The 21,000-nt window shown below is 35.8% G+C and overlaps 2 protein-coding genes across 2 annotated transcripts; one reads left to right on the top strand and one right to left on the bottom strand.

The window, feature by feature from the left end:
• The first annotated feature begins 208 nt into the window (after positions 1-208).
• On the top strand, positions 209-5,588 carry LOC129888375 (potassium channel AKT1-like). Its single transcript, XM_055963361.1, has 12 exons — positions 209-467; positions 569-934; positions 1,265-1,322; positions 1,410-1,727; positions 2,145-2,390; positions 2,564-2,662; positions 2,771-2,803; positions 2,883-3,068; positions 3,484-3,678; positions 3,769-3,844; positions 4,225-4,815; positions 5,056-5,588. The coding sequence occupies exons 1-12, from the start codon at positions 316-318 to the stop codon at positions 5,322-5,324; spliced, it is 2,589 nt and encodes an 862-aa protein (XP_055819336.1). The 5' UTR covers positions 209-315; the 3' UTR covers positions 5,325-5,588.
• Positions 5,589-6,739: 1,151 nt separating this feature from the next.
• On the bottom strand, positions 6,740-18,133 carry LOC129889331 (UDP-N-acetylglucosamine transporter UGNT1). Its single transcript, XM_055964589.1, has 10 exons — positions 17,761-18,133; positions 15,680-15,756; positions 15,057-15,218; positions 14,817-14,950; positions 11,146-11,276; positions 11,023-11,067; positions 10,831-10,928; positions 10,049-10,156; positions 7,380-7,436; positions 6,740-7,300 (listed from the first exon to the last, which is right to left on the bottom strand). The coding sequence occupies exons 1-10, from the start codon at positions 17,909-17,911 to the stop codon at positions 7,226-7,228; spliced, it is 1,038 nt and encodes a 345-aa protein (XP_055820564.1). The 5' UTR covers positions 17,912-18,133; the 3' UTR covers positions 6,740-7,225.
• Positions 18,134-21,000: the final 2,867 nt, after the last annotated feature.

Below are 21,000 nucleotides of genomic sequence, written 5' to 3'. Positions count from 1 at the left end.
TCAGTTTAAAGGAGCCTATTCTTATAACTTGAAGTCTTGATGAATTTTATGGAAATAGCTAGTCCCAATTGTATGGCGCCACTACAATCTCTAGAAGAGAAAGAGAGAGATAGAGAGAGAATAATAATAATAATAATAATAATGGGAATATATATATATATAGTAAGAAGCATATACATAGTAGGAAACAGAAATAGGAATGAATAAAGAAAAAGATGAGGGTTATAGTAATCTATAAGAAGGAGAAAAAGAAGAAGGTGTGCGAGCCCGGCGGCCATTGTTGGTCGGGCAAAATTCATACTTCTGGCGTATTCGATGGAGAAGGAAATGGAAAGAGCGTATTCCATGGATGATAAAAGCTCTCATTATAGTATTACTAGTGCCATTCTTCCTTCTCTTGGCGCACATAGCAATCGCAAAATCAAACTCCGTCGCTACATCATCTCCCCCTCTAATCCCCGTTACAGGTTCTACATTCTTTAATTTTTCAATCTGCTTCCGAGCTATTGCATAGAAAATAGAGGGTTTTTATATTTTTAACAGATTCTGAATATATGTTATCATGCAGGGCTTGGGATACATTTTTGGTGCTACTTGTATTCTACACAGCATGGGCGTCACCTTTTCAGTTTGGATTTCTAGACAAACCTCGAGGAGTTATTGCCATCTTAGATAACATAGCTAATTCATTTTTTGCCATTGACATTTTCCTCACATTCTTTGTTGCCTATCTTGATAAATCAACTTACATTATGATTGATGATCCAAAGCGGATCGCTTTGAGGTACACAAAATCCGGGTTTGTGTTTGATGTGATATCTACCATCCCTTCCGAACTTATTCGTAAAGCATTGCCCTACTTTCTTCAATCATATGGATACTTTAGTATACTTCGTCTCTGGCGTCTCAGAAGAGTCAGTGCCATGTTTGCCAAGTAAGATGCTTTATTCGCAGAACTACTTAAATTTCCATGTTTGATTTGTTGTTAATGATTTTTCGATGTCTTAGTTTATTGGATCAATTCCTCAAGCTCTTTGTTGGTGATCCAATCTAAATAAAAAAGAAGGAATTAATTGCATATATGTGTTGAATTCTAGGATTTCTTGATCAAACAAATAGTGAATCGTTCTGTTTCAAGTCTACTGGAATTATGCATTGTTATAATAGTTTGGGTGAAGAAAATTAGAGAAACTATCATGATTACCTATGCTTTGACAAAATCTCTTACTATAGCGATAAATAATTTGTTTTTCTTTTGCTGTAGATTGGAGAAAAACAGGAAGATCAGTTACTTTGGGGTTCGAGTACTGAAGCTTATATGTGTAAGTCTTTCAAGCAATAAGTGGTATTTGCATGTAAATTACCTCAATGGCGATTTACCATAACACACTTTGGGGTATTTTTTTCAGGTGACTCTTTTTGCTGTTCATTGTGCTGGCTGCTTCTACTACTTTCTTGCTGCTCGGAAAGAAGACACAAGTAAAACATGGCTTTCACTTGCCATTGGAAATTCTCATGATAGGAGCATCGGAGATCTCTATGTAATGTGTATGTATTGGTCCATTACAACGCTTACAACAACTGGCTATGGGGATTTGCACGCTGTAGCTACAGAGGAAATGATATTCACCATGATTTACATGTTATTCGACCTCGGGTTGACTGCATATCTTATTGGAAACATGACCAACTTGGTTGTCCATGGAACCAGTAAGACTAGGAAATTTGTGAGTTAGATTCTCTCTTTAACTTCTTGATTTGATTTAATTGAAATTACTATGTATTTTCTTTTCAGGACATTTAGATGGAATTTGCACAATATTTTTTTTATCATTTGTATTAAACCTATATTTACGGTGCTATCGTTTCACCACTGTGCCCATATCTCATTTCATCATTCACTAATTTTAAGTCTTCAGTCCTCTTCACAGATTTTGCATCTAGCATAGGATTAGATGATGAAATTGCTATCATTTGTCGTTCTACAACGTATTTAGGTTTTGGCCTAGTATTCTAAATCCCTGAACAAGTACCACAAATGAATTGGAAAATCATTTCTAGAATATCAGTGACACTCTCTTGTGTTGCGACAATTTCTGGTTTTTTTCTAAAGGATTTATCTCTGATGATTGTTTTGCTAACAGAGGGATACTATTCAAGCTGCCTCAAGCTTTGCACAAAGGAATAAGCTGCCGGTTCGCCTTGAAGAACAGATGATAGCTCACTTGCGTTTGAGGCACAGAACAGATTCAGAAGGTCTTCAGCAGCAAGAAACTCTTGAAACACTACCCAAAGCTATTCGATCTGGCATTTCACATTATCTATTCTATTCACTGGTGGATAAGGCGTACTTATTCCATGGGGTATCAAATGACTTACTTTTTCAACTGGTAATTCCCAGTTATGCTTAATTTTGTTGATTGATCTTAATGTTCCATTAAATTTCACCCTATTGGCGAATAGTCTTTTGTCTATAACAAAATGTTGTTCGGTTGTTTCACTAATTTCCTTAATAATACATATAGCAGATTTGATTTCTTCTCGGTGTTTTTATACTGTGCAGGTTTCTGAGATGAAGGCCGAGTATTTCCCTCCAAAAGAGGATGTCATTTTGCAAAACGAAGCACCTACAGATCTGTACATTCTGGTATCTGGAGCAGTGGTAAGGCGCTCTTTCTCGCTCTCCCACTCTTTTTTTCCGGGAAAGGAACGGAGAGCAAAGGAAAAGAATGCTTTGAGAATGAACTAATAACATCTTTTGTTCATGCAGGATCTTATATCACATAAGAATGGAATGGATCAGGTAAGTTACTCTAGTATAGGACTTAAACATCACTGTTTCCCTGAGCTTAAATGCTTATTTAGTGGGTCATTTTGTGTAGGTAGTTGGCGAGTTGAAGATGGGGGATGTTTGTGGAGAAGTTGGTGTCCTTTGCTGTAGGCCTCAACTTTTTAATGTTCGAACCAAAAAAGTATCCCAACTGCTACGCTTGGATCGTAGTTCATTTTTCAACCTCGTTAAAGCAAATATAGGAGACGGGACAATAATCATGAACAATCTCCTTCAGGTGAATCTACTACTTTGATGTTATTTAGGACACTATCTAAATAATTTTCATATTTACAGATTTACTAATGTAGAAATCAGGTCGCTAGTAATTTCTTATGGCTATAGAAAACATTTAACATCCATTTTTTCTGAACCTTTCATCGTAAGTCCTTTGATACAGTTACACTGTTATGATGTCAAATTCTATCATAATACTCAGCTATGGATAAAATTCGATGATTTTCATCGTTCTTCACTCTGTGATTATTTATTTTATTTTGGAATCTCAAGTGCAAAATTTTCCTTCTGGAAGTGACTTGGCGAAGATTTTTCACCTATATGAGCTTTATTCTCAACTAGAATAAATGACCCTTTGAAATATTTTGATGTGGGGATGTTATTCTAGCTTTAAACAATGATCTTTTTGGATGCAGCATTTGAAAGAGCGAAGGGACCCAATGATGACAGCAATATTAGCAGATATAGAACATATGCTGGCTCAGGGAAGAATGGACATGCCTATTAGCTTATGTTTCGCAGCAAACAGAGGAGATGATCTTTTGTTGCACCAATTGCTAAAAAAGGGTATGGATCCTAATGAATCTGATAGCAATGGACGTACGGTGTTGGTAAGACTCCTCCCTATTTTGCATTAAATGCTTGATGTAAATAACATTTATGTTTGGATGTTGAAAATCATTATGCATATTACGATGCAGCATATAGCCGCTTCAAAAGGAAGTGTTGAATGTATTCTTCTACTTCTCGACTTTGGAGCAAATCCAAATAGAAAAGGTACTCTTTCCATTTCCATACCATAGGAAGTCACACACTGTTTCTTTTGGGAAATCATCCTTTATGTTTGGAAAATTATGGATGTACATTAGTTTACAAAGTTAAATACTTAATACAAGCCATTAATTTGCGTGTGCCTTCAATTATTCCAATGAACTCGACTAAGTATCTAAGAGGCAGTTTTATCCTTAGTGTCTTCAATTTCTTTTTGAACCTTTCAACAAGAATAACTTAGTTGCATCTTCCCTTGATAGTAAATATTAAGAACTATCACCAGTTGTGACTAGAGCATCACTCCCAAATTTGCAAGTGTATCCTTAATTCAACTTAAGATTCTGTACTTCTCTCTCTGACAAATAGCTACTTTGTTATGAATGCAGATTCTGAAGGAAATGTCCCATTGTGGGATGCAATGGTGAGGAAGCATGAAGCTACGGTAAAATTGCTTGTGGACAATGGTGCAATGATATCTTCAGGAGACGTAGGTCAGTTTGCTTGCTTTGCAGTGGAGCAAGGCAACTTAGACTTGCTTAAGGAGATCATCAAGTATGGAGGTGATGTCACCCTTCTTAACAGCCTAGGCACGACAGCAATGCACACTGCTATATCTGAGGAGAATGTGGAAATAGTTAAATACCTGATGGAACAAGGAACTGACATTGATAAACCAGACGTTCACGGTTGGACACCTAGAGCATTGGCTGAATATCAGGGCCACGAAGAGATAAAGGAGCTTTTCAACTTGATGCAACCAACTAGTAAAGAAACCAATGTCTGTCCTCCTGAAGCTCCTGGTGCTCCCTACCTTACCAAGTATCAAAGTGATCCCACAATTCATCTCTTCACTCCTGAAGAAACAACATCACTATCTAGAGAAACTGGCTCCTCCAATGGCAGATTGAGGAGAAGGGCTAGTTTCTTTCAGAATTCACTGATAGGATTTGTGTCTGCACGCCAGAGACACCATGAAGGTGAGCACAGCTTTAAATTTTGAAGCGTCTAGTTCTCAAGTACACCTCCAAAGTCATAAAGATGGTCAACTCTACAATATACATCGATGTTACAAAATAGTCTTTTAGTTATAAAAAGGCACTTTTACCTCCTAAGTAGGTCTTGTCTTGATAAAGTTTTGGACGATTTTTGCTTAGAAGTTATTGTGGATCTTATAATATTTTGTCTGGAACTAACTGTGCACTTTGGAAACTTGGCAGGAGGAGGTGGCCCGGATTATTCTTCAACTAAAATTGCCAATTCAAGAATTCCAAGCAGAATAACCATCGGTTGTCTAGAGAAAGCTTATATAGGTAGAAGGGTTGTTCTTTTGCCGGATTCCATTCAAGAGTTACTTGATATCGGTGCTGAGAAATTTGGCATCTCTCTCGCGAAAGTACTAACAGAAGATGGTGCATTGATTGAGGACATTGCAGTAATAAGAGATGGAGATCATCTAGTTCTTGCTACTACTTCAGAACAACCTTAAACACAGCTCAATCGTACATATTACAGAAATGACTCTGATTTGACCTGTAAATTTTGTGCTCGTCATTTTGGATAGTAGATGATAGATCACTTACAAGGCAATACAGAGATATTTTAGTCATTGGAAAGTTGGAAGAAAAAGGACCAGAGGGTGTGGGGGGAGGAGAGAATATGTATAAAATTTTACTTTACAGATAACAAATTTCTCTTCAATTATTCAGAATTCTTATGCACGTAATATGCGTCAATAAATTTGATTGATTTCACATGTGGTCGACTAAGTTTTGTTTTACTACACAATTCACTAACCTATTTTCTATAGCATGAAAGTCACTCCACTTTGCTCAAGTATTATATATTACTGCTATATAAACAAGTCTTAAAAGTAAGCATCTCTTAAAAGACATAAAAAATTCAATTGACTTTCAAAGTTTTATCGGTGACACATAAATTGGGACAGAAGAAGTAACATATATTATTTGAAAATGACGTAAAAAACACAATAATTAACAATTGAAATATTTGAAATATATATATATATATATAATTGGTTGACTCTTGAATATATGCACCATGTCAATTGGGACATAGAGGGTAATATATATTATTTAAAAATTAGTAAAACATACTAATAAATCACAACACTTAACAACTTAAAATATTTAAAATTATATAATTTCTTTTTTGAATAATTCTCCAAATTTCAAGTGTGTTACATAAATTGAGTGTAACAAAGTAACATGTATTAGGTCCGTATTGGCACATATTTCCATATCTAGTGTGACTATAATCCTTTTGGAACCGACATTATTTAAAGTGATGGATGAAGATATAGTTTCTAACGCATGGATATTGACAATTAGTAAGGAAGGAGGTAAATCAGGATAATTAATTTGATTTTAAGAGATAATTTGTGTACTTAACCTATTTTTTTTGGTCAAGTAATGGTTTGATCTAGATTAATGTTAACTCGTTATAACAAGTTATTTGTCATTTTTATCCAGACTTCACTTTGTTATAGTCTTATAGATAGTTATCTGTAATTGTTTGATAAAATAACAGTATTTTGCACTTTAAAAAAAATACACAAATTTGATGATCTGTTGTTGCCGTCTTCAAAGTCGTTTTTTTTACCTTCTTTTCCCCATTGTTCATCTGACAGCAAGGCAGCCAATTTGGTTTCACCTAATTTTTTCTCCTAGAGACGTGGTTGTTTTATCCAGTGTAAATACCTAGAGAATATGATATATTACATAAATGCAGCAGTACAAGAGAGACTCATCAGATGGACGTGCAGAGAAGTGTGATAAATACTACTCCCTCTCTGTTTCATTTTATGTTTCATTTTATGTGACACCATTTGATTTGACACAATGTTTAGGTAAAAAGAAAAGAATACTTATAAAACTTATAATCTAAAACAATCCTTAAATATTTGTATGACTATAAATCATTTCATTAAGGATAAAAGAGTAAGGTGACATTTATTTTGGGACCAACTCAAAAGAAAAAGGTGTCCAGAGGGAGTACAACAATACATGCATTAATTGCAAAATTTGCATAACATCGTATATACAGTTCACATACCTAATTGCCCATGAAGAATCTCGTCTTGCAATAGGTATAAATTACAGATTTGTTCATTATAAAGAATGTCGTTAGTGTGTGCACATCTTTAACTAATAAAGTTTTCCTCGTCCTTGTCGGGTAATTCTTCTTTTCTAGGGCCCTGCACTGCTGGGACTCGGTCATCCATCAAGCTAACATTAAGTCAACTGGCACTTTTACAACCCCGATGTTCGTCTCTTCAAGCATCACATAATTGCCAATACAAAAAATGGGCGTAAAAAAATGCTGCAAATTATAACTCTCCTGGAAAGATCATATGGACATTATCAACAATCACTTTCCCATGAGTTTGTAGTAGGCGTAGAGACCAGAGCCAACAAATCCCAGAAGCTGTCCAAGGACATTCAACTGAAAGAAGATATCCATCTACAAGGATTAGTAGACAACAAAGAACAGCCAATCACAGGAACAAAAATAATACACTCACCAAATCAAATGGAAGTCCGCCAAATATGAACCATCCTAGCGAGATTGTGAAAAGATCCTGCATAAAGGAAGAAAAAGCTATAGTACTGATAGAGACTCATCAAATACTGATATTTAACCTGTTTCTTACTCAAGAATACATAACAAGTTGAATGGAAATCTCGCAAGCATAGGACCTTGGTTAGAAAGTTTACTCTACAGCCACTTCGCAAAGTCCAACTTACCTCTTCTGGGAAAAACCAGAAAGGTGTTCATCTTAAAGAGAATCTTATATTTGCAAATGCAGTGAGAGGATTGACAAAAGCTACCTGAGCTTTCAGCTGGCTGCAGCTAACACAGCTAACTAGCTACGTACAAAGGAGATAAAGATCGACAGCCGGACCAGTAGAGTGAATAACCCTCCTTTCCTTTTCAATTTCATATGAGAAATTATGCATATTTCCTATTAACAGTGCCACCGGCTGTCTCACAATAAACACAGGGAGTAGATGAAAAATTGAGGGTATATACAGATAACAGAATCACTGGGAAAAGAGGTTGTGGGCAGTGGAAGAATAAAGACTCTGAATCATGTTTATTGGCCCCAACAGAGTTTGGATCACTTTTCTCTCTCTTCTTTAGAGGGGGTCAGAGGTTGGTAGACCTCCTCTCTAGTTTGCAGCCTAACTTTGACTGAAAGTGCAATCTGTCATTTTCGAGTAAATGCTCAGATATTTCAGCATCACAAACCTCAAGGACGTCCTATCAAATTTCCTATCAGCTCTGTAAAGGTGCATGTTGCTTCATGCTCAATTCCATCCAAATAAAAATGAGAACTTTTGACAAAGGACATTGGTTTTTTCTTTCAGTGTGCTGTGAAAACTATATCTGCAAGCTATCAGTAACTGTAGCCTAGTGATATGAGGCAACTCTATAAGTTGGCTTCTGAGGAACAAGGTGATAAGTTCAAGTGATTTTTTTTTCTTTTTTCATAACAAAATCACTTGAACTTACAGCAGGTTGAGATTATGGCAGTCCCAAATAGTTTCAACAGCACAACACCTAAACCCATACATTAGAAGCTTGTATCTTTTCTGCTAGGTATTTGGTCTGCATATGCTGTGTTAAGTCTACCATTAAAATTCCAAGGATTCAATTCAAATGAGAAGTTATAAGACCACAGTACTCTTTGATTTTTAAACAAGAAATCAACAATTAACATGAGAATGAGTAGATTTACTTGCACCTGCACGTATGAGATGAAACTAGCATTGGATTGCTAGTACTATATCTCAAGATGAAGGTATGATGGACAAAATACAGAATGAAGCAGAGATAAGGAAGCAATTTCTCAGAAAAATCAAAAGGACAAACAAAAATATTAAGACAGCAAACCAGATGCTCGGGAAAATGCCAAGGAGAAACACACACAAGGAAAAACTGCAGAGAACATATTGGCACATCAGATGTTCAAGAAAACGACAAAGTATGAGAAGAGCATGCTGGGACTTTGAATGTTCAAAAGGATGCCCAAAAGAAAACAACAGCAAAATCTACTAGAGGAACTAAACAAGCCTCCAAATTGAAAAAGAAGCATGATGATCAACAACAAAGACACAAGGAGCCAGATACAGATCAAGAGAAAGGAGACTGAGAATCAACAGTAGGGAACGTAGAATGAAGTAATAGTCATTGGGGATACTGCCAAACATTGTGAGCAACAAGACAAGCCCCCAGAAAGCTCTACAAATAATCCAAAGGTAATCGACTCAATTCATATACAGATCCATCAACAGAAATGGCAAAAACGGAGGGTAAATAAGGAACATCTTTATTTAAGATAGAAAGGAATTATTTCACTATAAACTAGATCCATCAACTATAAAAAGATAATGAAGAAGGGAGTGGGAATGAAGACTCAAAAGACAAAGTGACACAAGACTTTATCGCACCATTTGAGAATAAACCATTGAGGTTACAATAAGAACATGAGTCGTACTATGTGCGGGAATATATGCAGGATTTGACCATAAAAGGTCATTTGTCCCCAAGAGGTGCCTCAAAATTAGGGAAGAGGGGAATTAGAATCTTCTTACATTCCCTGAATAGACAACATAAGAAGTCCACACAATTCTATCTAGATCACTTCGGGTGACTAGTGGAGTATTTGATAAGGACTTCAGGTGACAAAATAGAGATGTGAACTTTTCCATTTTATAGTAGGTAATGTCAAAGTGTACTAACCATAAACTTGTCTCAGTTGTCATTTTATAAATAGGAATCCTCCTCATACACTATTTGAAAGAATTTAGTATTGCAAAATATATATTGTAGGATAAAATTATAAGGGAGTGGGCATGTCCACTCTTAGCTTTGCTTAAGGAGGTTAGGCATACTTGTCTTTTTTGCTTACTTATCAAAAGGAAGGCATGTGCTCCCTCTGCTATGAGCCTTATGAGAGCCCCCAGGTACTTTAGAAATGACTGTTCTCCAGAAACTGAATAACACAATCACTATTCAACTCCAATTGCAACAAAGCAATGCATTTGACTACCTGAATTATGGACTTGGGTTCCTCCACAAACATCGTTTGCCATTTAACAAACTTTGTACTTTCTCCAATTGGAGTTTTGACCTAGTTAGGTGAATCAGAAACTTTAATAGGATAATCAGATTCATCAGAGAACAAACCTTCAAGTTACCGCATATTGTCTGTGTGACAGCTGAATTCAGAGTTGTGTTGAGAAATATAGAGTAGTTCAAGAAAAATGCCAATATGCAAGACATAAGCATTACAACCTGCTCATTCACAAAGTACCAAGAGTCAAAACACAGCAATATAACATCCCGTTCAGAAAATTCTAAGTAGCAGTTAAATGTCCAGTACTGAAAAAAGGAGTTAAATGTCCAGTAACAGTTGGAAGGAACCATGTGATAGTATTTCTTTTTAATCCCTCCCTAGGAGCTCCCACTCTTTTTACTCCATTGGTGACTCGATCCCACTACCTTAGGGATGGAGATGGAGAGTGCTTACCCTCCGAGCAACCTCCTCTTGTCAACCATGTGACAGTGTGCTAGTATGAACAGAGTAGGACATATTTAAACTGAACCAAAATTACTGTTTGGACTTTGGAGCAGAATTCACTCTTTTCACTTTTCCTTTTTAGCCCGGCCCCCGGGGCAGTAAAAATACTGTCTCATGCTATGTTGCTCGGACTCTCCAAAAATGTTGTCGCACCCGTGTCAGATTCTCCAAAACTGTACTATTTTTGGAGTATCCGACACACCTGTTGATATTGTTGAAGAGTCCAAGCAACATAGGTCTCAGGATGTGGGGAATGGAAAAGAACACCATATGAGTTTGAGCTCCTCTGGAAAATGTGACAAAACAAATTTGACCATCACATTATGGGGTGCAGGAAGAGATAACGAGATAGTAAGGTACCATACACCAAGTTAATCATGAAACTTACCAGGAAACCTGGAGAAAATAAGTAAGGGAAATCCATTGTCAGTGCCAGGTCACCTCGAATAAGTGACCAAACAAGTAAGAAAGGTCCACAGACGATTCCTATTGGAGGTAAGATAAATCAGGTTTAATAATAATCAGATAACAATAACTATAGCAAATGACAAGGATGAGTAAAAGAGAACAAGAGCAATACCATTGCACCACATTAGGCCAAAGCTATTGAGGCCACTTGATTTTCCTGGATTGATGGAAGTATTAGAAAGGTCCAGAAAAGATATCAATCTGAAAAGATTACATGACAAGGAAAAAACACTACCAATACGCGCTATGGTGGCAAGGTATATTGCCGTTGTGATGTTGGATAAGAAGACAACAGCATAGCCATAAAAGTCAAATGACAAGTCCCGAGCTCCAGCAACAAAAGCACCGAACACGATTATCACCACACTGGTAATGTTAAGCAACATTGTGTTAAAAGAACGAGCAAAAGTATGTTCACAGTATTATTTAATCTATGTGCTTGAACGATGTGTAGTTAACAGAGTCCTTAACAGAAGAAAGAATAGAGCTTACGGAAGGCAGGAAAACAATGAATTATTTTCTTATTGGTCGATTTAGATGTGTGAAAGGAAATTTTAAGGGTCGTCTGGTCACCAGGATTAGGAAAATAATCCAGGTAGAAAATTCGGGATTATTGTTGATCGTGTTAATTAATTAGCATGATTTTACGAGATTTTATTTTTTCCTTTTTCTAGCTTAATTATAGGAATATAATATTTCCTTTTATTGAAATTGAGTGGCTTTCCTTATTCAGTTAGGATTCACTTGTATAAATTCCCATTCTCATGGGAAGTAAACAAATATTGATTTACAAAGAAGCCTTTTTCTTCTTTTTCAAATTCTACAATTATTTTACACCGCATTTTGTTGGCACGTTTGTTTCTGAAATAAGCAATACCAATATATTTAATACTGGAAAGTTCGGTAATCTATATTAAATCCAACATGGGAACTTATACCGGTATTAACTTTATGGAGATAAAGCATCTAAAGAAAAATAATCTTGATTTCATCTTCTAGTTTTTATTTATTTTAAAATAAGGGTAAAATTGTAAGATATTATATTATACACCACATATCCCACTTTTAATGCAATGAACCAAACATCTGCCGAAAGAAGCGTAGCTACTACATAATCCAGTGATTATAAATCCCTGTACCAGAATCTCTGGATTATAACCGTGCATAACTTTGTCCGCGAACCAAAAGACTCTTTTGGTGTTTAAATTATAAACCCCTTAATAGCCTCTTAAAACTAATTACTAGAAATATAACAGAACCGAGACAAATGGAAAACAAACTTTCTATCCTTTCTTGTAGCTTTCAGACATGCACGAATGAAGCAACAGAATAAAGCCATGTATTTGGCTCTCATATATCCCATACAGTAAAAATAGGAATAGAAACAAGAATAGCATATAGAATCCTACTTGGAAAAGAATTGTAATATAGTGTCTATAAATAGGGTCTAAGTGTAATAATGTAGTTACACAATTCCATTATATTTTTCTCTTATATTTTTCACACATGCCATTAGGATATTTAAGGCTATTAGGTTAAGCAATCAGGTTTTAACTTTATGCATTTTGTCAAATCTCATTTTCCCAGAGTAATAACCCTAGTTTCAACTTTAAGCATTATAAGTTGAAGAAACTTAAATTTCCCAGCGTTATAAGTCTTGTTTCCATAACCATAATATAGGAACAAGTGAAATATCAATCCAGTTCCTCTAGGTACTATTTCCATATGAAATTTTTCTTCTTTATGGAAAATTGTTTAGTTCATACAGAAGTCAACCATTGGTGAACCAGAAGATTTAATAAGAAAATTTGGAAAGTGTGAGAAACATAGGAGGAAAATATTATTGAATTGTGTATCTACATTATCACATAGAGACCCTATTTATAGACACTACAATACAATCCTTTACCAACTACGATAGTATTTACTATTTCCATTTCTATTACTATTCATATTCCTATTCCTATTCTAAGTAGGATTGTATATACCTATTCTTATTCTAACACTCTCCCTCGAGATAGTACATACAAGTCATATATACCTAGCTTATTACAAATGCAATTAATACGAGGACCAATGAGGAGCTTGGTGAGATATCTGCAAGTTGATCACTCGACTTCACAAAATTGATAGTCAATCTCAATGTGCTCGGTCTTCTCATGAAATACTAGATTTGATGCATAATACCAGTCAATCTCAGTGTGCTTGGTCTTTGCATGAAATACTGGATTTGGTGCATAATGTCGATAAAACACAGAGTGATAAATTCCTGAATTGCAGTGTTGAACTTCTCAAACCAGGCTTGAGAAGACTGTTTCAGACCATAGAGTGATTTACAGTCGATATACAAGGCTACCAGACTCCCCCTGAGCAACAAAACTAAGTTGTTGCTCCATCTACACTTCTTCACAATGCAGCGGTCGCCGGAAAGTGCTCAAAATCTAGTATAAGATATATGGATCGACTTGGAATCAATAGACGAGTCGACATTAAACAAGAAAGTCACAAAAATACTAGTTAGAACATACTTATGCGTTGGAGTATTAGATTTGATGGCGGAAAGTAGTCACAATTTGAAAAATATTACATGGGTAGGGTCGGAATGATGCATGACCCTACTGAAAAATGGAAAAATTATATGTGTAGGGTCGGATTGATGGCACGACCCTATTGAAAAAGAGAAATTATATGGGTAGGGTCGGAATGATGACACGACCCTACACAACTAAGAAAGTAGTCATCGGAAAGATGGCACGGTGCAGCGCAAATTGGATATGAAAAAGTAGTCACCGAAAAGATGACATGGTGCTACACAAATCGGATATGAGAAAGTAGCCACCGAAAAGATGGCACGGTGCTATGCAAATTAAATATGAAAAAGTAGTCACTGGAAAGATGGCACGGTGCTACACAAACACTGACGGATATGGGGTTGACACACAGTGACCTGTCTGGCCGAGTTTTTTCCCCTTGAATATGAGATTCATACATATATCATTGACACCACTTTTGTTCACATAACCATTGGCCAGACGGGCGGCATATACGAGTAATAGCCGTCCACCGGCAGCGGAAGCTCTTTGATTCTCTATCAAGATCGTAGAGGCTCTGGTACCATGTGAGAAATATATAGCCCGTTTGGATGGGCTTAAAAAGTAACTTTTATGTATGAAATGCTTTTAGAACTTTGAAGTGCTGAAAGTTATTTTTATAAATAAGCAGTTGAGTGTTTGGATAAAAGTGCTTAAATGAGGAAAATGATGTGAATTTTAGGGTTAAAAGAATAAAAAGGATAGTTTGGAAATTTAGTTAAAATATAAGGAATATAAAAGTAATTTCCATGGTCAAAGAAAATGACTTTAAGCACTTAGAAAAAAAAAGTTAGGAATCCTAATTTTTCATTTTTGACCGACTTTAAGAACTTTATGGCTTAAAGTTAGCCTTAGGCAAACACGTCCAAAAGCTAAAAGGATAAAGCCCATCCAAACGGGCTCATAGGAGAAAAATATTATTAAATTGTGTATCTACATTATTACACAGATATCCTATTTATAGACACTACAATATAATCCTTTACCAACTAGGATAGTACTTACTATTTCCGTTCCAACTACTATTCATATTCCTATTCCTATTCTAAGTAGGATTGTATATACCTATTCCTATTCTAACAGAAAGAAATTTTAATTCATAAATTGAGAATACGAGAGAGAATGGAATGATTAGGAAGTGAAACATTAGTCCAAATATTCTCTATTGTACAAACTTTTAGAAGTTATTTCAAATATTATTTCCTAATATTCTGATTCCCGAAGGAACTTTTCTTTGTTGTCTATCTCAAGATTGCATAGTTTGTAGACATAGCTTCTGCAACAGAACTAAGTAAGAGAAAAAGGAAATGTTTACCTTCCAATAATAGGACGACTGTATCTCTGACCTGCAAGAATGGATTCCATAATCATTGTAAATACAACAGTTGTCCTTCTAAGGGTTGTGTACATGGGTACATTTACTCCCCGAACAGACTCCATCGTGACTAGCTATCACGGAGAACCAGAGACCACATAAAATCTTTTGGTGAGATGCGAACTCCTGACTTTGAGGAAATAATAAGCATAAGAGTGCAATGCTAAATGAAGCAATTACCATGTAGAGAAGATAGGTCACAGCAACAGGTAAAGTATCAATTAGTGTCTTCAGTGGCACAAATGTTTTAAAATTGTCAGGCGTAGCCAGAGATTCACTCAAATGAAAAGAAATCAGCTTCAGCCGTCTTAAAAGATAAAGAAAACAACACGAGCATATTATCTGCAGATGACAAGAGGTTACATATATCATTTCAGCGATGCCAACTGATACAAAGAACTGCTTTAGAAAAGCACAAAAGCAAATAACTCCTGTCAAGCGCAAGTTTCTTAACTCACTTGGAAATATAAAAATGTTATATGGAGATATTAATAATGTAAAATACTACATTTGGTAACTATGTAAGACTTAAGGAATAAGCCATAGCTTTTGCATGATGAATTGACAGTCTATTTAAAGGTCGGAAATAGCCTCTCTACCCTCAGAAGGTAGGGTTAAGGTTTCCGTACACTTAAGAAATAAGCCAGACCCCACTGGTGGGATTACACTGGGTATATTGTTGCTGTTGAAAATAAATTTCTTTAGAATAAATGTCTGTAACCAGCCCAGGAAAATGAACATATGATGTGTGGTACAATGCTGAGACCACCAGGCATCCCTGCTAAAACAGAGTCTCTAGGTACCTGACAGAGTGTGATGACATTTGCAGATGGGAAGTTGTATGAAGAAAGAGCTGCTTTATTGAACAATACCAAGAGAACTGCAAGTCAATATCAGGTAAATTTGTAAGCATCGAGCAGTTTATAAAACGACTATGGCGAGCTTCTTAAAAATAACATGATTGAAACGTCCTTGAACGCAAACAGAAAACAACAAGTAGATAGAAATTATGGAGCAGTATTATCAAAAGCAAAAAGCACAAAAAAACTCTAAGGTCCGTTGGGGCTTTAAGTGCAAAGCACAAATAAATTGTGGGCTTTAATTGAAAAAGGCGTAAAGGGAGAAAACATACAAGTATGTGTATATATATATTTAGTCCAAGACTAATAATTATAAACATGAATGAAAAATATATGAACAAAGAAATTGATTTTTTTTAACAATAAAATGAAATATCAATTGTTTAGTGTCGCCTCTTCAGAAGAGACTGATTGGCAAGGAAAAGTATGACATTGAAGCGCACATTAAGCGAGGCAAAGCGCTCAACACGTTTTGAGTCGCTTCGAGGATTAAGTATTTTCAAAGCGCATTTGGAAACACTGTTATGGAGAATCAAAAGGTCCTTCATAAGCAATAGGAATAGATCAACTTAAGGACTTTGATTCTTAGAAAAGGTGAAGCAAAGGGTTAGAGCAAAGAAAAGGAAATTCCAATATTCCTCCCAAATGACCTGAAAAAATCAAAATTCAAGACAGGAAACTATACTTCGGCACTTGACTTCAAATTTGAGATTCTTGTATGTTAGCTGATGCTTAATGGAACCATGCATCATTCCTAGTTATCAATGGCTATGCCTTAAGTTCTTGTCATTGGGGTCACATTATTAGGTGTTTGGTTTCTCAACTGGCTGTCCTAAAATATAGACTAATTCACAATTTTTTTAAGAATAGAGTGGAGTCCTCAGACCCCAATGAACATGAACAAACATTGACAGTGCATGATATGGACAAAGAATACCATCCTGAAATGGACATTAAGCACAATGCAATGACATGCAATGGGGTCTCATTGAGTCTTTATCTGCATTCTAATGTTTTCATTCAAGAATCGAAGTCAAAGGTATCCCCTAAATTCTGGATGTTGGACAATGGAGTCACTAGCCAAAACTGAAACTAATTGGCTATTCTTTTTCAAGTGCATGATAAAGAACATAGACTATTAGTTTGTTTGCAGTAAGTTCTAGAATATCATTAATATAATGGCATTTACACATGGATTTACCAAAAAGAAAAGAAAAAGAAAAACATGTTAATTTCCCACTAAGCTAGAATAGCATATATGGACAATAGTCATATCCACAAAGACAAATGTAGTCTATTCATCTGAATCGGGTAGCATAAGATGTGGCATAGACACAACTCAGTACTTTTATACATTTACTACTGATTAATTGCTTATAAATGTCTACAAAGACAACTCCAATGGACATAAATGCTATGATTCCAAGTAATACAAGTGTCCATCCTAAGTTAATAATTTAACAGTAAGTTTGACCTTCCTTTTCCACTTACTTTTATCCCTTTTTACAATAATCAAGAGCACAACTTTTAAGACAATTAGGGAAGGCTACATCTTAAAATACTTCATTCCATGAAGAATTAATCAACTTTCCATCAACAAAAAAAAAAAAAAACTTTTTATTTGAATCGAACAGAAAGAACAGATAGAAGCAATTCCCATGCTAGATCTAGTGATTGCAGTACTAGTTTCTTCAAAGTGATGAAGAAGGTCAAAATTCAACCATTTAATTAACTAACGCCGTAAAACACTTGATTCCAAGATGAATCACTCAACTCACGATCAACAAATAACGTCTGATTTTGAATCAAAAGTAATGAACATATACTATTGCTAGCTCTAAAATTGCAATTTCAACAAGTTTTAAAGTATAGGGAGAAAACTGGAAAAAAAAATGCAAACAATTATAGAGCGATGCAAAACCGGAAGCAGAATTTAGAAAACGCAATTTGGCAATTGAACAGGAAGAGATAACGCAAATAAGGAGAAACATTACAAAGGAAGAAGAAAGAGGAAACATCTATACCAGCACATGACATATAAGATGTAGCAGCATAAGCACCGCGTTTGGTCATGGCCGATCCTTTGAAGAGCTTCTCCTCCGTCCGGGGCGGTGGTGAATCGATCGTCGTCGTCATGGGTAGTAATGGATTGTTCTTCGTTGAAGTGGAAGCCATGATTTCCAGTATCACGAAATTCAGATCTTTCTCTTCTCTATGAATCAGTATCTTTTCAACAACTGCAAGTTGAAGAGCATATTGATTTTAAACAAGGTCTAATTAAACATTTTATAGATTCCTTTTTGAAGTTTCCATAGATTCAAAAACAACCCTTTTATCCCAAGAAGCTTCCTTTTTCCTAATTATGAGATTTTTATTTTTGAGAAAAATAACATTTCTTTTCCAGAAAAAGAAGCAAATGGCCTGTTGCTTATATTTGCATCATTTATACCCGTTTTAATTTATCCTTACCCTGTAAAAGTTGAATTTTACTTTTGTGGCTTAATATGCTTCTTAAAATATTTTATTTAAATACTCAAATTAAGTCATATTCCAACTCTTAATAAAGCGTTCCAACTAAACACAATAAGAAAATAGCAATTCATATGAGTCCAGATTCAAATTACATTAACATCACAAACAAATTTAGGTTCCTGGGTTTCTGTCTTATTGATTTTCAATCCATTAGCTCGCTAGACTTTTCTTCACTTTTTTTATCCTCTCTTTTAATAGCTTTGTACACATGTTAAATATTCAATAAAAGCAGCCTTGTGGCCTTGAATCTTAGGGCTGGTTTGGAAAGCACAATGGAATTGAAATGTAGTGTAATTGATGTAATTACATTTTTCTCACATGTTTAGTAGGCTTAATAATTACTTGGCATAAGAGAAATTCGGTGTAATTGAGAGAGAGTAATTATACTCCTCAATTAATTGAAAAAGGTAAGAAATTAATGTAATTACATGACATTTTTTGATATTATTTTTTAAAATATATTTTTATTTGAAATACAAAAGACATTCTTTTTTTTTGTCTAGTCATTTTCACTTCTAACAACGACACAACAACAGATCCTATACTTCTTCTTTCAAGTAAGATTTCTTTTTTGATTCATTTTTTTTATTTTCATAATTTGATGTCTTAGTAAATTATTTGTGTATTTGATCTTTGTATTTTCTTTTGTTAGTTCCTTAGATTAAAATAAATATGAGAATTAAAAATTTTCTTTAATTTCTGATAATAATAATAAATAAATAAAATTGATTCTAACAATCAGTTATACATATTTCCAACAATGACTTATTCGGTTTCAGTATAATGCTTTCTAAAACATCATCTGGGTATGCAATTTCATTATCTGTTTCGTTTTAATAAATCATGTTGGTTGATGAAACGGGGGTGATTTTTTTCTCCTCAAAATACCATCGTTCGACAGTCAGCGTCGCACGCCAATTTCAGCCTACCAACACGTTTGACACTTAGTTTGATTTCGTGACAAACACACACACACAATATGAACAAAGACACGCAGCATACAGGCAATTGCCTAACCTTTATTTATCTCTTACTCAGATATACAAAGGACCTCACGTATTTGGAAAGGCTTACAACTCTTGCTACTTGCCTTAGCCAACTATGCTTATATATATACAAGCTGTCAGGGGCAGTTTACAAGCACTACAAGGGTAGGGACGTGCATGGTCATGTGCCAGCATTACAAGGGATTATGGGGAAGTATGCTAGGAAACGTGCCCTTAAATTTCGGCCTCATGGGCGAAGTCTTCAGAAAATTTGCCAACCGTCGCATGTGCCTCACACACTGCTCAACCGATGCATGTGCCACGCGCGTACCTTGCTCACGTGCTTTGCACCTGTCTGGTTCCTTTGCCTTAGCCTATTTTCCCTTCACAGCTTCTCCCCAACACTTAGCGAAATTGCCTATGCCATTGTCTTGCAAACACCATGCCAACGCTTGACATGTCCCTCTGCCTTGGCCTTAGCACGCCCATGCCAACACGCATGTCTGCCGATGCCAACCCCATTTCCTGCCCGCCCGGTGCCATGCACCTATCGCGCGCATGCCTGCCTGGTGCCATGTACCTGTCCGGCTGCGCCTGGTGCCATGCACCTATCTCGCGCATGCCCACCTGATGTCATGTGTCTGTTTCGCGCATGCCCTTCGCCAAGCTGCTTGCCATCACCCAAGTACCTTGCCATAGTTGCACAATATGCCATTGGCATACAACTCTGCACATTGCTTGTCACAGCCGCATAGGCCCGTGCCAAGGGGCAATGTACAAGCCCTTGACACTGCCCTCTCCCACCATACGCCTAAGTCCGAACTTGGGGGTCTAACAGCTGACTTGCTTCTCCTCTGTCTTAGTACTATTTATGACTTTGTGAAGTTGGTCTCAGTAGATTTATGTTTTATCTTGAATTTTTATCTCTTGACAACCTTGGTGATACCTAGATTTTGGAATCATTAAGTCGGGTAATAGCCAGAACTCCATCCAATACATTACAACTGAGTTACAAGCTCTTTTCATATCATTTAAGTTGGGCAGACTCCTATAGTGTTTAAGATGTTATATGCTCTTACTTGAATTGAATATAATGTTATGAGCTTTTGACAAAACAACACTCTATGTATTTAAAATTGTCTAGCTAGTAGTTATAATGCACAAATGTTATCACTGATAGCAACAATAAGTAGCAAAACAAAATATCAACTCCTAGCCAGCCTATCAAGCAAACTTTAAATGGGCTAATAGTTCAGGTTAGCTATCCTCGCTGCTAGCTTGAGCTTGAATCTTACCTAGTATATCTGAAGGTAAGTATGAGCTGCAAAACAAAAAAAAAGAAGGAGAAGAGAGCAGATGCAGAAGAGAGAAGAAGAGGAAAGAAGAGAGAAGAAGAAAAGAGAAAGAGTAAAGTTACAATGTAGATATTTTGTATTTTTTCAGCTCAATGTTTTCCTAATTACACTTAGTGTATATATATACACTTTGTTAGGCTAACTAACCAAAATTAATTACTCTAACAACTTTAACAACTTGTTAGTTAGAGACCTTAAACTGATTCTTGGTAAATGACTAATCTACCCTCTTTCTAACTAACTTCTCACAACACTCCCCTTCAAGCTAGGAGGTGCAAATATATTCAAAACTCCTAGCTTGGATAGAAGATGTTCATGCTGCATTCTGTACAACCCTTTAGTTAATATATCTGGAGGTTGTTCTTGAGTCGGTAGATAGTCCACCTTGATC

The sequence above is a fragment of the Solanum dulcamara genome, chromosome 5 (genome assembly GCF_947179165.1).
Source record: "Solanum dulcamara chromosome 5, daSolDulc1.2, whole genome shotgun sequence".
NCBI lineage: Eukaryota > Viridiplantae > Streptophyta > Magnoliopsida > Solanales > Solanaceae > Solanum > Solanum dulcamara.
Note: the sequence above shows the minus strand (reverse complement) of the source record. Positions and strands in the feature narration are given on the sequence as shown.